This window comes from Rhinoderma darwinii, chromosome 1 (genome assembly GCF_050947455.1).
Source record: "Rhinoderma darwinii isolate aRhiDar2 chromosome 1, aRhiDar2.hap1, whole genome shotgun sequence".
Lineage (NCBI taxonomy): Eukaryota > Metazoa > Chordata > Amphibia > Anura > Rhinodermatidae > Rhinoderma > Rhinoderma darwinii.
In genome coordinates this window covers 380300021-380316825 of record NC_134687.1, presented here as the reverse complement: position 1 = coordinate 380316825, position 16805 = coordinate 380300021, and the positions used below count along the sequence as shown (strand labels likewise).

The window sequence follows — 16805 nt, the reverse complement described above, 5'->3', positions numbered from 1 at the left end:
TGGCCCAACCTACCACCTTGTGGATATGGCTACAGGTTTGCTGACCCCGACTACTTGTGTTAGCACCGCCTGCTGCCAATTTGGACCCACCCACAACATGAGGCCACTTTTACATTTTTTTCCAGGGCCTCTTTAAGTTCCCAATCCGCCCCTGGCTATAAAGGACAATGCACTTGTATATATGCTTTACATGCCTATACAGTTGCATACAATGAATTCCGAAAGTCTTCACCCTTTCAGTTTTTTCACATTTTGTTATGTTGAAGCCTTGTGCTAAAATAAGAAAAAGCTTTCCCCCATCATTCTGCACTCAATACCTCATAATGACAAAGTGAAAACAGAATGTTAGTAATCTTTGCTAATTTATTGATAAGGAAAAACTAAAATCTTGCATTGACATAAGTATTCAGACCCTTTACTCAGCATTTAGTTGAAGCACCTTTGGCAGTGATAACCGCCTCCAGTCTTCTTGGGAATGATGCCACAAGGTTTGCACACCTGGATTTGGGGATTTTCTGCAATTCTTCTCTTCAGATCCTCTCAAGCTCTCTCAGGTTGGATGGGGACCATTGGTGGACAGACATTTTCAGATCTCTCCAGAGATGTTCGATTGGGTTCAAGTTAGGGCTTTGGCTGGGCCACTCAAGGACGTTCACAGATTTGTCCCTAAGCCACTCCTGTGTTGTCTTGGCTGTGTTCTTAGGGTCATTCTCTTGTTGAAAAGTGAACGTTCGGCCCAGTCTTAGGTCCAGAGCACTCTGGATCCTGTTTTCATTAAGAATATCTCTTTACTTTGCTCCATTCATCTGTCTCTCAACCCTGACCAGTCTCCCTGTCCCAGCCACTGAAAAACACCCCCACCGCATGATGCTGCCACTACCATGCTTCACTGTAGGGATGGTATTGGGCAGGTGATGAGCAATGCCTGGTTACCTCCAGACATGACGCCCGAAAGGTATACCCCTTCTCTCTATTCAGCACTGATAGAAAGAAGGGGTGCAGAGAAAACGGGTCCGTAAATACGGGTGAAATACTGGTGACACCGGACCCGCATTTACGGGCACGGGTCCGTAAATACTCGTGGAATACGGGTCGAATACGTGTGACCAAGGACCCGTATTTACAGGAGGAAAAAAATACGTTTGTGTGCATGAGGCCTAAGAAAATATTTTTTTATTCAAATAAAAACTCCCCTCGTTAACCCTTTTATGTATTTTTAAGATCATCGAAGTAGTCCAGCGTATCTACGACGTAGTCCAAACGGTCGAGTAGGAACCTGCAAAATTATTAAATAAAGTTAGTAATATAAAAAATAAAAATCTTCTCACCTACAGCGACTTCTGTCTTCTCCCTGCACCGCAATATAAACTAAAGGCCAATGAAAAATAATTCCCTTAAAGAGGCTCTGTCACCAGATTTTGCAACCCCTATCTCCTATTGCAGCAGATCGGCGCTGCAATGTAGATAAGAGTAAAGTTTTTTGTTTTTTTAAAACGAGCATTTTTGGCCAAGTTATGACCATTTTTATATTTATGCAAATGAGGCTTTCTAAAGTACAACTGGGCGTGTTTAAAGTAAAAGTACAACTGGGCGTGTATTATGTGCGTACCTCGGGGCGTTTTTACTTCTTTTACTAGCTGGGCGTTGTGAATGGGAGTGTATGATGCTAACGAATCAGCATCATCCACTTCTCTTCGTTAACACCCAGCTTCTGGCAGTGCACAGACACACAGCGTGTTCTCGAGAGATCACGCTGTGACGTCACTCACTTCCTGCCCCAGGTCCTGCATCGTGTTGGACGAGCGAGGACACATCGGCACCAGAGGCTACAGTTGATTCTGCAGCAGCATTGGCGTTTGCAGGTAAGTCGATGTAGCTACTTACCTGCAAACGCTGATGCTGCTGCAGAATCAACTGTAGCCTATGGTGCCGATGTGTCCTCGCTCGTCCGACACGATGCAGGACCTGGGGCAGGAAGTGACGTCGCAGCGTGATCTCTCGAGAACACGCTGTGTCTGTGCACTGCCAGAAGCTGGGTGTTAACGAAGAGAAGTGGATGATGCTGATTCGACGTGCAGAAGTGTAAAATACACTAACGTTTCTTGTGAAGCACCTTTTAAAATACAGGCAATTTTTACGTGTTTTTCACGTGTTTTGTTATGCATTTTGCGTAATTACGAATCCCATTGACTATGGGAACATTTGGCGTGCTTCATGTGCCAAAGGATTGACAAGACGTTTCTTTTTTCCGCAATGCTTATGGAAAAAATTGTGTTGTAAAGTCATTTACCACAGGGTCTTCCATCTTGACTTTCATCATTCTTAGCCTTTTAGTGTGTCCTGTAGCTTCCGCCAAAAATACTCCCAAAATGGAAGTTGTACACTGCTTAGCAATTGAAGACACCTTTTCCGTGCTTGTAGCCAAAAATAGGGAGGGGGTGAGCCTCCCTGCCACATTTACAGCAGCTGTAGGTCAGGCTTCTTTGCCTGATTCACCTTGCTGTAATTCTGGGAAGTGCTCCCTCTGGTGGCCAACATAGGAAAACATGTAAAATTATTTAATTTTTAATACTTTCCACTTTGTGGAAGGAAAAAAAAATACAGCAAAAAAACGTAAAAAAATATAATAAAAATAAGTAACTTACTTAAAAAAAATGATTATTTGGCGACACATTCCCTTTAACTGGTTGCCAACACAGGACGAGTATGCTTGTCCTGAGCGGCGAGCACTTTGCGCATTAGGACGAGCATACTCGTCCTGTGTGACAGCCGTCTGTGCGCGGGATCGAGAGCGGGGCACGGCTGTAATACACAGCCACGGCCCTGCTCTGACAGCGGAGAGAAGAGAAACATCTTCTCTCCGCCGTTAACCCTTTGAACGCCGCGATGAAAGCTGATCGCGGCGTTCAAGGAGAGGGGACTGCACATTGATCGCGTCACAGAAAATAACTGTGACGCGATCAAAGCCCACAACTCGTATGGCCAGACAGCCCAGGGTCCATTGAAGGACCCCAGGGCTGTCTGAACATATTTCTGAGGTATGCCCTAACACAGAGGCGTAGTTAGGTTCTTCAGCACCCGGGGCAAAGATTCAGTTTGGCCCCCCCCCCCCCCCCCAACCTCTTTCCCGACATCTCCTTCCCCCTCGCCGTGTTTGTTTTCTCTACCAATCGACGTGTCATTTCTTTTTATGTAACGCGAGCATAAAAACATTTGTACATTTTACAAGCAATATGGTTCTATACACAACACCAGAACCAAGCTCAGTACATATATACAGCCCCAGAAGCAAGCTTACTACATATATACAACACCAGCACAAATACAGCTCAATTTAGTCCAACCCCCGCTGTATAGGTGTGTACGGCGTAAAACTACAGCTCCCAGCATGGCCCAAACAATGATAAGGATGTGCTGGGAGATGCCGTTTCACAAAAAATAAATCCTATCATAATCATACCACCCATCATCTCGCTGCAGATCATACAGTGACTACAGTGCTGATTAGAGGCAGAATAAACATTTACATTAAGTGACTCACCGGTGACGTCTCAGATTCTAGTCCTTTTTCTCCATCCGGTCCAGACCTCTATGGTGGCTTCTCCCGGTCACAGACCATTTCTGCAGTTTGCTGCTCAGATGTCTTCAGCTTCTCACTTTTCCAACATTTCTGCATCTATAAATAAATATAAAGTTGTCATTATACCACACACTACGCCCCTAAATATAATAGCGCCATACACTTCACCTCTAATTATAATAGCACCATACACTGTGTCCTACACATACACACACACTGTGCCCCCTGTAGATAGTGCCTGCCATAGAGCCCCCTGTAGATAGTGCCTGCCATAGAGCCCCTGTAGATAGTGCCCCCATACAGACCACCCCTGTATAGTGTCCCACAAATAACTCCCCCTATAGTGCTCTACAGATAGCCCACCCCTGTATATAGCCCCCTGTAGATATAGCCCACCCCTGTATATAGTACTCTACAGATAGCCCAACCATGTATGTAGTCCCCCCTGTAGATATAGCCCACCACTCTATATAGTGCTCCACATATAGTCCACCCCTGTATATAGTGTTTCACAGATAGCCCACCCCTACATATAGCCCCCCTTGTAGAAAAAAGCAGAGGATTGGAGCAGCACTGTGAACAAATGCCTGACTAGGCTGGTGCAAAGCTTCAAAAATAAAGGAGTGACCTCTCCTTATGTGTTAGATATCCAAAAAGGAGAACGTGAAGCAGCACTCAAATAAAGTGAATTTATTCATCCAACATGGAACCACAACGTTTCACCTCCTCTATGAAGGCATTTTCAAGACTTGAAAATGCCTTCATAGAGGAGGTGAAACGTTGTGGTTCCATGTTGGATGATTAAATTCACTTTATTTGAGTGCTGCTTCACGTTCTCTTTTTTGGATAGCCCCCCTTGTACATATAGTCCACCCCTGTATATAGTGCTCCACTAGATAGCCCACCCTTGTATATAGTATATACAGGGGAGGACTATCTGTGGAGCACTATATACAGGGGTGGACTATATGTACAAGGGGGCTATATACAAGGGTGGGCTTTCTGTGGAGCACTATAGGGGGAGCTATTTGTGGGATACTATATACAGGGGTGGGCTATATCTACAGGGGTGGGCTATATCTACAGGGGTGGGCTATATACTATATAGCCCCCCCCCCCTGTAGCTATAGCCCACCCCTGTATTTGGTGCTCCATAGATAGCCCACCCCCTGTAGATATAGTCCACCTGTATATAGCCCCCTGTAGATATAGTCCCCCTGTATATAGCCCACCCCCTGTAGATATAGTCCACCTGTATATAGCCCACCCCCTGTAGATATAGTCCCCCTGTATATAGCCCACCCCCTGTAGATATAATCCACCTGTATATAGCCCACCCCCTGTAGATATAGTCCCCCTGTATATAGCCCACCCCCTGTAGATATAGTCCCCCTGTATATAGCCCACCCCTGTAGATATAGCCCCCCTGTAGATATAGTCTCCCCCTCCCCCGCAGATACAGCCACACACTTCTATTACAATAAAAAATATTCAAACTCACCTTAATCCCGCTCCCACGCCGTCCGGCAGCCATGGAGACCTGCTCTCTTCTGCGCAGGTCTCCAGGGGGTTGAACACAGCGTCTATGAAAGGCGCTGATTGGCTGGGCAGGATGACTTTCCCTGTCAGTCAGTCAGCGCCTTTCATCGACGGAAGCGTCACTGGTACAAAAGGTACCAGTCGCTTCATTCGTGGAGAGGCGCTGAATGGCCGGGCACGGAACGTGCCCGGTCATTCATTGCTTCTAATTGTACCTGTGTCGTTGCGACACAGGTACAATTATAGTGAAGGAGGTGGCGCTGGTGCCCCCCTCTGAGCTGCGCACGGAGCACGTGCCCCGCCTGCCCCCCCCCCCTAGCTACGCCCCTGCCTAACAACTGCCTGTGTACAATCAGTACACAGGCTAATGTACTGGCATATAGATCTATGCCAGTACATTACAGTTACAAAATAAAAATCAAAATGATAAATACCTTTATGGGATTAAAAAAAAAAAGTTAAATGAATGTAAATAAATAAAAAGTAAAAAAAATACACAAACACACATTTTTTATAATAAATAAACTTTTTAAAATATAAGTCCCAAAACATGAAATAATATAGACATATTTGGCATCGCCACGACCGTAACAACCTGTACAACAAATGTATAACATTATTTATGATGATTGGTGTATGGTGTATAAAAAAAGTATTAAAACTTCAGCGGAACTGCTTTTTTTCTGCATTTTCGCCAAAATTAAAATTTATAGAAATTAAACGATAATGTATTTGCACCAAAAAATGATACCTAAATAAAGTACAACTCGTCCCGCAAAAAACAAAGTCTCATACAACTACATCGTACAAAAAATAAAAGAGTTATGAGCGTCGAGATGCAAAGAGGGAAATGTAAAAAAATTGCTCTGTCCTCAAGGCCAAAATTGGCCATGTCCTTAAGGGGTTAAGGTATATATGGGTGGTATTTTTTGTTTCTGTTTTTTACTTGTGGTGTTCTCTTCAGTACAGTTTTAAGAAAAAGTTATCTAGATTAAACAGCCAAAGCATAGTCTACTGCCATATGTCTGGCTTATCAATACAGTATACGCCTACATCAAACTCAGCCTCATTGGAATCAGAATCTTTAGTGACTCAACATGTCTAAACATATTTTCTGATTATATTTTTTGGATTAATCCTGAAGTAAGACTAAACAGTTGACAAACTAAAGACAGTGTGATCCCTTGTTACATAACATCAATAGAACCCATGTATCAATAGTTCAGTTTGTACAGAACATTTGTAATAATACAAATAATCAAATTAATATCTTATCAGTCGACTATGCTATATGGACACTGATGTTAATGGCTTCCCCAGAGTTCCAGTGCAGAGCCTATACTAGTGCTCTGCTCCGGGACACCGGCTCTGGGGTTGTGCCTGATATCACATTCCAGTCCAGGAGGATCCCCTGAAGTCACTGTGTATGGACAGTGACGTCAGGCGCTCCAACAGTAGAGGAATCCCCAGCCAAAGCATCATCAACGCTCTGGCTGGGGACTCCATTCCTAGAGGGAGCCCCAATGGGGCTATCTACTTGGGGTGTGTGTAGCATTATCTGCAGAGGGCACTGTGGCAGCATCCGCAGAGGGCACTGTGGCAGCATCCGCGGAGGGCACTGTGGCAGCATCCACGGAGGGCACTGTGGCAGCATCCGCAGAGGGCACTGTGGCAACATCCACAGAGGGCACTGTGGCACTATCTAAAAAGGGGCTGCCCAATCTTGACATGTGTGTCTGCCAAACACTGCTAACTGAGCCGTCGGACTGCATTTAGCGACACTTAAACTGTAAAACTGGATTGTTGAAATAAGCATGTGGAGAAATATCTCAAATTTTAAACCTAGCGATATTATTATAGTAATGTAGTATTATTATTATTATTATAGTAATATAGTGTTATAGTAGATCAAATAACTAATTGATTAACAATAATTTTGTATTGTATCAAATTTGAAAGTAATGCGGCAACTTCCCATTTTTTCTATATGTGGCCTACTTACCCGGCCGAGTTTGAGATCCCTGCTTTACACTGTGAACATTAGTACAAGTCATAAAACCATATGACTCTAGATCACGGCTAGCCCTCCTTACACCTGCATAACTATGGTCTAATATAAGACAAAATTCACAATGCCGTATTTAGAATAGCTCACTCACCTGGAAAAAGACTATGAAAAACCCCTTGTTATGATTCATAGAAAGACAAAGCTGCCCTTTATATTATGTCATACTCAGATGACATGAGGGGCCAGAGCCACATGTATTGGAAGAATATACACTCCTCAACATTGAAATTGCAACCCCAAGAAGGAAAACTTTTGGAATTGTGGAAATCACAGGATCGAGAGACATGTTAATGATATGCAAATGATAAAAAAAATGGAAACCAAATATTCCAAACATCTGGATTTGTTCAGTATTGAGTATGAGCGCCATTCGCAGAAATGCACACCTTGGCAGCTATCAATGAGGTTATTAATGGTTGTATAACTAATGCAATGCAACACTAAATGCACTTGGACACGCAAATCATAAAGATTGACGGCTGGCAGCTCCCTTTGCTTGTCTCAATGGTGAGACAAGTCTGGAGACGCTGCAGGCCACGTAGACTGCTCACAGTAGCACAAGCAATATGCGGCCTGGCGTTGTCCTGTTGAAAAACTTCTTCTGGGACACTGGAGAAATGGCCGTACCACTGGTTCAACGGCCAAATTAATGTAACGCCGAGATGTTAGTATACCTGAAATGAAGACTAGAGAAGTTCGGCTACCGTACATTATGCCACCCCACACCATCATCCCGGGAGTAGGACAGGTGTGACGTTCCCTTGTGAAGGCCTCTTCATGGCATTGCCCACATGGTCTCCAGAAAAATCTCCGGCTATCATTGCGTCTGAGACAAAAGCTGTAAAGGATCTGCCAGACACAGCTTCTGTGTCGACGCCCGTGGGTAATCAGTCTGCACCTGCTCCTATGTCTGTGAGACTGACTCCAACTTCCACCACTCAGGATGGCAGGCTTAGGAGTGGGAGAGCCTATCACAGCCTGGCCAGACGGAGCTAGCTCCCGCCCACTGTCTATTTATACCTGCCTTTCCTGTTCCTCCTTTGCCTGTGATTCTGCTCTGCTTGTTTCCTGGCTCTGCTGCTGCTGCTGCTTGAACTACTGATCCTCTGCTTGTTATTGACCTTGGCTTACTGACCACTCTCCTGCTCAGCGTTTTGTACCTCGTGCACTCCTGGTTTGATTCGGCTCGTTCACTACTCTCGTTGCTCACGGTGTCTCCGTGGGCAGCTGCCCCGTTTCCCTAGCTTCTGTGTACCCTTGTCTGTTTGTCTGTCGTGCACTTACTGAGCGTAGGGACCGTCGCCCAGTTGTACCCCGTCGCCTAGGACGGGTCATTGCAAGTAGGCAGGGACTGAGTGGCGGGTAGATTAGGGCTCACCTGTCTGTCTCCCTACCCCGTCATTACAAAAGCAGGACTAATCGCTGAAGAGGATAGACCTCTATTCCAGCCTCCATTGCCATCTTGCTGTGCACCATGATAGCCTTTGAGAGCGGTGGCGTGTGGTCAATGGAACACCTGTAGCTGGACATCTGGCTCGTAGCTCAATGTCGAGTGAACGCTTTCTGATGGTTTATGTCGACACTGGTTGCCGTCCCAGGTTTGGGATGTGACGTCCAATTTTACTTGCAGTTCAGAATGGATCACTATGCGCCATTCTTCCACTCAGATGATCCATCCATGCAGAGGTTCACCTCCGCGCACCTCTTTCTGTCATTCCTATTCGTTGTTGTGCTCCAACCCTCCGGGACACGCAACGTTGAACAGTGCTGACACCTCAGCCTAATGATGGTAATGTCACAGTCAAGTGATTACATAAGGTAATCACCTCTGCTCTGGTGCAGTGCACTAATATTTCCAGTCCCTGATAAAACCTTTATGCCAGTGTCACACAGCAAAGTCTGGCACAGTTTTTTTTATGAGGCTTTTTTGTGCCAAAGGCAATAGTATAGAGAGCTATAAAGCAAGAGCGTATACCTCTGTGTTTTTATTCCTGGTTTTGACATAAAGTAACACATCAAAAACTGCATCAAATCTGCACTATGTGAACAAGGCCGCTAAAAGTGTGGCTCTTAATTTGGCCCGTCAATAAGGGATTGTTTGGCTGGCTGTAACTTCCGAACACTCAGCCCTAAGTTTATCAGATCATGAAACAAAACCTTTTTGCAGGTGAAGATGCAACTCTATGATATATATTAAAATATAGAACTTTACTGTTTATTCCTCTTTTATTCTAGATATGTAATAAGTACTTTGGAACTCATGGTAGCCGAGGATTATATGATTGTCTACTTAAATGGAGCCACGCCAAGAAGAAAGATGCCTGGACTCGGATGGATGAAGAAGTGTTACCAAATGATAGATAGACGGTGAGGAACAGTAGACTATTTTTGTCTTCATTCATATTGTTTTGTTAACAATGGAGAAGATATATTAGAATTGGTGCAAAAGAACGGTGGAGTAGTTGCCCATGGCAACCAATCTGATTTCACCTCTCATTTTTCAGAGGCCCTTTGAAAAATGAAAACAGGAACCTGATTAGTTGCCATGCGCAACTACTTTGCACCAGTTTTGATATATGTAACCCAATATATTCTGTGCAAGGTATTACTATCTCAAGCTGCTTAGATCCTTTTCTCCAGGTCACACAGCAGTTGCATAAACTGCTAGGACTATTTGACAACAATGTTTCTCTGGTAACATATTATGTAAATCTTGGATGGCTGACAAACATGCATTAACTAATTTATGCCTTAACACAGGCTAAGGAAGAACCTGAAGTCATTCATAATTGTTCATCCGTCTTGGTTTATCAGAACTATATTAGCCATAACACGTCCTTTCATAAGGTAAATATGAATACGTTATAGTTATTAAAACCTATTGCATTGAATTCTTATGATATCCTTTTATTTGATACCACCACTAATCTCATGAGCAGCTGTTCCCGATCCCCATTCCTGGAAATAAAGTGGCCATTTAAGCCCGGTCACTCTATGGGAGATACAAAGATATAGTGAGGGCACATTTCTGGCATCCAGTAGATAATGCTATAAATGTATGTCATGAGAACGCCATAGAATACTTTGTGTTCCAGTTTTTCAAGACATGTTTTATACATGCATTCGTTTAACAACATATCGCTATAGCAAACCAAAAGGACTATGGAGAAATAAAGTGTCTGCTTTGCATGAGTCATTAGCAGAATACAAGCAACAACGCTCACAGGTCCCTATCTATCCATCTATCTATCTATCTATCTATCTATCTATCTATCTCATCAGAGACAACCGCTTTCACATCGCAGCATATCCAGGTCCTGGCACCACTGGCAAACAGCTGATTTTGCCAGAGGAAGCCACTGCCAGATTATCAAATCCCTATCTCCTATTGAATGTGATCGGCGCTGCAAGGTAGATAACAGCAAAGTTTTTTTTTTTGTTTTTTTTTTAAACTATCATTTTTGCCCAAGTTATGAGCAATTCTATCTTTATGCAAATGAGCTTTTCAATGGACAACTGGGCGTGTTTTCTCGTTTTACCAACTGGGCGTGTATTGTGTTTTTACCAACTGGGCATTGCGAATAGAAGTGTATGACGCTGACGAATCAGCATCATACACTTCTCATCGTTCCCACCCAGCTTCTTTCACTGCAGAAATACGGCGTGATATCACCCACAGGTCCTTCAACATTGTCGTCGGACAAAGAAGATACATGGGCTCCCTGCGTCCAAAAGGTTAATATGCTCGTCTCTAGAGTTTGCTATGCTTACCTGCACATACCCTGCACTGTACCCTCTGACGCCTGGAGCTGATGTGTCTTCTCTCTTCCGACACCAAGATTGAAGGACCTGTGGGTGACGTCATCATTCCCAGCCAGCTTCTTTCACTGCAGACACACAGCGTGACGTCACCCACAGGTCCTTCAACCTTGGCATCGGAAGAGGGAAGAAGCCACAGCTCCAGGCGTACAGTTGAATTTGCAGCAGCATCACCATGTGCAGGTAAGCATAGCAAACTCCCTAGAGACGAGCATATTAATCTTTTGGATGCCGGGAGCCGATGTATCTTCTTTGTCCGACGACAATGTTGAAGGACCTGTGGGTGACATCACTCTGTATTTCTGCAGTGAAAGAAGCTGGGTGGGAACGATGAGAAGTGAATGATGTTGATTCGTCAGCGTCATACACTTCTATTCACAACGCCCTGTTGGTAAAAACACAATACACGCCCTGTTGGTAAAAACACAATACACGCCCAGTTGGTAAAAACACAATACACGCCCAGTTGGTAAAACGAGAAAACACGCCCAGTTATCCATTGAAAAGCTCATTTGCATAAATATAAAATTGCTCATAACTTGGGCAAAAATTATCGTTTAAAAAAAAACAAAAAAAAAACGTTGCTGTTATCTACATTGCAGCGCCGATCATATTCAATAGGAGATAGGGATTTGATAATCTGGTGACAGAGCCTCTTTAAGGGAAATGTAGTATTACTCGGAAGTTATTCCGATTAATTTGCTATCCATGTAATACATGGATGGCTTGAGTCTGCCAGAATGGGAGCGGCTCTCTGCAATGGCTTATGTACTGTAGGGGAGGGAGACCCCCTTATATGACACTCATATGCTCTAATAGGGCATGTGAACAGGGGTCGTCCTCATGAGACAACCCCTTTAAATAGCAACTCCCCATTGATTTTTTAAAAGTATTTTTTTATGATTATAATATTTGGAGTCAGTTCTGAATTCAAACTCATAGCCTTGGCAGGTCTATTTTGTGAGCTCTGAGTAACTGCCTAGTTGAGCACCATCTTTCTTTAGAGTACTAGGTGCCGCTTTTCTAACCCCCTGGTCTGTTAGTCGGGAGAGGTTGTGATACACTTATCGGAGTCACCTCATACTGCATTGTGACATATTGTGCATTGTGATCTATAGTAAGGTGGATGTGCTGAATGAAAAATATAACCTTGGGATTATGTAAAGTAGTATACAAAGTCCTGTAAAATAGCGTACGTACCGAACATATAATGTTTTTGTATTGTCATGGAGGGTTATACTGTATATAGATCAGGTCATGTGCTGGGATTTTAATAGCTTATCCTCACGCTGAAAATGATAACTCTATTAGGAATGTGTAACTTATATTAAACAAATATATTTTTCTCTCAGCACCAAGTTCAGCAGCAAGATAAAGTACGTCTCCAGTCTAGCTGAGCTCAAAGAGTTGATTCCAATGGAATATGTGCAGATTCCAGAAAGTATTATCCAGTAAGTCATTGTGTCAAAACAGATATTTAATAAAGAAGCTTTTTTCCAGTTATATCTCAGTCTCAACTAAAATCGGTATAAAGCCTCATGCACACGCGAGTGCCCGTAATCACTGCCCGCGATTGTGGGCACGGCCGGCTGCCCTGATTTTCGGGCCATGCTCCCATACAAAGTAGGACGTAAAATAGGACATGTTCCATAATTCCGGGCACAGTTCTACGGCACGGACACCCTTCCGTAGCGATATGGAAAGGTGTCCGCGGCCAATAGAACTGAACGGGTTCATAATTGCGGACCGTATTGCAGTCAGCAGTTACGGAGGTTTTTTATGGTCGTGTGCATGGGGCCTTACTAAATAAAAAAAAATATTGTTGAAAAATTATTAAAGCTAACAGAGAAGCTATTCTTGTTTCCCAGGGGTGGGAAATGCTTTGTTGGTAACTTAGGCGGTGGTTCCACAATGATAGCTGGATGGACAATCGTTTTTTTAATTGTTCTATGTTGTGCCTTTCCCCACCAATCCCTAGCGTTCTTGTTTAGTCAGAGAAACACTGATTGGTTAAAAAAAAATAGCTTTTTAAAATCCATAAATTGTGCGCCTATCAATATCGATCTTGGCGACCGCCTACTCCATTTACCCCCTTGTCCTGCTCCTACATAGTAACTATTCAGGGCGTAGCTTTTGTTTCTTAGACTACACTGTGATTGATTGCTTTGAACAATAAAATTATTTTTTTTGCGTTAGACAGGATTGGTAAAGGAGGTCCATGTTTTTGCACATGTAGTTAACAAGAACTGGACTCCTCGTGTCTGTAAAATGGCTGTTATTAAATCTAGATGTACCACAAGATACTTTACATATTAAACGATGGATCTCACTGACAATTCCATGGGTATGAAAACGAAACAATGGTGGAAACCAAGATTGGTCAAGCCCCAAGTTAAGGCCCTATTTGTGTGTAGCCCCATATTGTCTCATCTGAGCTCCGACTGTGTACTGCTCTCTTATTACAGGAACCAGCAGAATTCTGGACCTAGCACTAAACATGTATAGAGAAGAATAAATAATTTAATTCAGAATCATAAGTAGTTTTCCTCTAATTCCGCTTCATATTGCTACGAATGGAAACAAGTTACATAGTTTTATTAACTGCACCAAATGATTTACAGTCCAAAATACTCAATTCTTGGATAGTTCTCAATTACGTCTACTATTTAACCATTCAATTGGTAAAATTATCTGATGACATTACAGTTACGTAATTCATGGCTAAATTTATAACTAAGTTTAGTTTTAAGGTCAATATGCAGAGTAACGTTATTAAGCATAATTATTTTCTTTATCAAAATTAGCTTAAAGTGGCAACAGCTGATCATGAGTAATTTATATGGATTCATTACACACAGAGTGATCTATCTCCAGCATTTTTTTCTTTTAATGTTAAAGATTATGGCTAACAGTTAATGAAAACCCAAAATTTAGTGTCTCAGAAAACAAGAGTATTATATAAGCCCAATTTCAAAAATGATTTTTAATACTGAAATGTTGGCCTACTGAAAAGCATGTCCAGTATATGCCCTCAACACTTGGTCGGGGCTCCTTTTGCATGAATTACTGCATCAATGCGGCGTGGCATGGAGGCGATCAGCCTGTGGCACTGCTGGGGTGTTATGGAAGCCCAGGTTGCTTTGATCGGCCTTCAGCTCGTCTGTATTGTTGGGTCTGGTGTCTCATCTTCCTCTTGATAATACCCCATAGATTCTCTATGGGGTTTAGGTCAGGCGAGTTTGCTGGCCAATCAAGCGCAGTGATCCTGTGGTTGTTAAACCAGGTATTGGTAATTTTGGCAGTGTGGGCAGGTGGCAAGTCCTGCTGGAAAATGAAATCAGCATCTCCATGAAGCTTGTCAGCAGAGGGAAGCATGAAGTGCTCTAAAATCTCCTGCTAGACGGCTGCATTGACTCTGGACTTGATATAACACAGTGGAGCAACACTGTTGCTCAGGGTCCAGAGTCCTGTTTTCAGTGAAAGTAAATTTTGCATTTCATTTGGAAATCAATGTCCCAGAGTCTGGAGGAAGAGTGGAGAGGCACTCAATCCAAGTGGCTTGCGGTCCAGTATGAAGTTTCCACAGTCAGTGATGGTTTGGGGAGCCAGGTCATCTGCTGCACACACGCACATTTTATATATATATATATATATATATATATATATATATATATATATATATATATATACGTATACGTGTGTGCAATATTCTGAATACTCAGAAATATACATTTTCCCACACAAGCAGGTTTCTTAAGATACATGTGCACTGTGATGTGTGGAAAAAGATATTCAGTTTACTTAATGGTTTTTCACATTGAATAATGTCACTGTAGTAACGCTCAGTCTGTCAGACTGTACATAGGAACAGTAGGTAGGTCAAAGAGGCATGTCATAATAAAGTGTTATGTGAGTAAACATTCAATAAATTAACTGAGCTAAAACTTTGATAAAGTTGCCTCTTTGAAATGTTGATGCATTTTGTCATGTTAGGCGTCACGACTGTAGTTTTGCTGCCGTATACTATCCGCACTTGCGGAACCACAATTCCGGATAGTATAGAACACATGCTATCCTATGGGCCAATGCACACGACCGTGGTTTTCATGGTCCGTGCGTTGCCCGGAGCCCATACTGCAAAATAATTAGGGCACGTCATTATACGATCCGCATTTGTGGTCCAGGCTCATTGAAATGAATGCACATCTTGTGTGTGCACGGTCCGTGATTGCAGACAGCCGGAAGATGACACTCCGCGGCCCATCCTTGCCGTAATCACGGACCGTGCACACAGCTACAGCCGTGTGCAGGAGGCCTTAGAATACATAAACTTAGAACTTATTCCAAGTACAGTGCAGATTTGGCTTACATTTTTCAGAATTTTTTATACTAGTTATAACAGGACTAAATTAATGCATTCTTTCTAAACAATATATAATTTAAAAAAAGGTGCATATTAATAATATAAAATTACATTATGAGTTCATCTTCTGCTGAAAAAGTATCCATCGGACTAGGAGATCTCCTTCCTCATTTACTACTATGTGATGGAAGCCAACTGAGAACCCTTATAGGCAGCCAATATGGTTGCCCACACCATTGCCTGTACATTTTATTGAAATACAGTTGTTCCTAGAATGGCTTTTGCCTGAAGTTCATCTACAAATGAAGGAAATATAATTTTTACACTACAATGCTTAAAGGGGTTGTCTGCTTTGGACAATCCTGTTTTGTCAGGTTCCCATGTAGATAAGCTGATCACGAGTTGCCCCACTCTGCTGGGAAACCAAGCACAGAAGAGTTAAATTCTCTTGCATCACAAAAACTGCTAATAGTGCTATATAGGCAAGGATGATTGTCTTTCAATGTTGCCCTATGTTGCCCAAGTCAGTCCATCATGAACCAGAAAAAAGTGCTTCTAATCCTCTGCACACCTTATGCAAATGAGCACAGAAGTGTCCTGCAATCCAGGAAGTGTCCTGCATTCTATGTGGTTTCAGTTAGGAATGCAGGACACTTCCTGGAATCTAAGGACTCTTCAGTGCTCATTTGTATACAGTGCCAGGAGGAATAAAATCACTTTTTTATGGTTCACGATGGGCTGATTTTGGCAACGTAGGAATTTTCGGTATGTTTTTTCCAGAAACAGTGCAACTCCTGACTCTGGGCTGTGTCTGATTTTACTACTCCAAGTGAATGAGGCACAATTGCAATACCAGAAGCAGCCTATGAAAAAGACTGGTGCTGTGTCTGGAAAACAAACAGATGCCGCTTTCCTTATACAACCCTTTAACTTCACTTGGACAATTAAAATTGGCCACTGATGCAAATAACTATGCCACAGGACAGCTTTGTGTTATTTCATCTAACTCTTATTTGCCCTTCCTACATAACCTGTCCTCCCAACTTAATCATTGACCAGACAACCTCCTGTATCATGGGTGGGACCAGTGTGCTGCATTAAATGGCTACTAGTGACCACATGAATTTTATTTTACATGTATAGAATGTAGAGAAGTCAATGACAGATGGGGAGAAGAAAACATGAGAACATACGAAATTGAGGACTTTAGAGGAAAATGCATAGCAACATGTTATTTATTGTTATAACATTACAGGAAAGGCTTTTTGCGAGTCGAGGTAGACTTTAATGATGGGTAACTGTCAATGGGTTAAAGGTTCCCTCCAGTCAAAACGAAAAATTCAGCTTTTGGTCAGTTACGGAGATCTACAAGCCCCCAAGGTTTAATTTACCCGAATTGTGTTATTATATAGATTCCCTAGTGTGCCTTACTAGGC

The 16805-nt window shown here is 42.8% G+C and overlaps 1 protein-coding gene across 7 annotated transcripts in view; it reads left to right on the top strand.

Moving 5' to 3' along the window:
* PRUNE2 (prune homolog 2 with BCH domain) overlaps nucleotides 1-16805 on the top strand; it is a 444626-nt gene that overhangs the window by 401598 nt on the left and 26223 nt on the right. For all 7 annotated transcript variants that reach the window (XM_075828260.1, XM_075828248.1, XM_075828238.1 and 4 more), the window contains 3 exons: nucleotides 9423-9554; nucleotides 9948-10034; nucleotides 12359-12457. In XM_075828260.1, the coding sequence (XP_075684375.1) occupies nucleotides 9423-9554; nucleotides 9948-10034; nucleotides 12359-12457 (318 nt within the window). The remainder of the gene's footprint in view (nucleotides 1-9422; nucleotides 9555-9947; nucleotides 10035-12358; nucleotides 12458-16805) is intronic.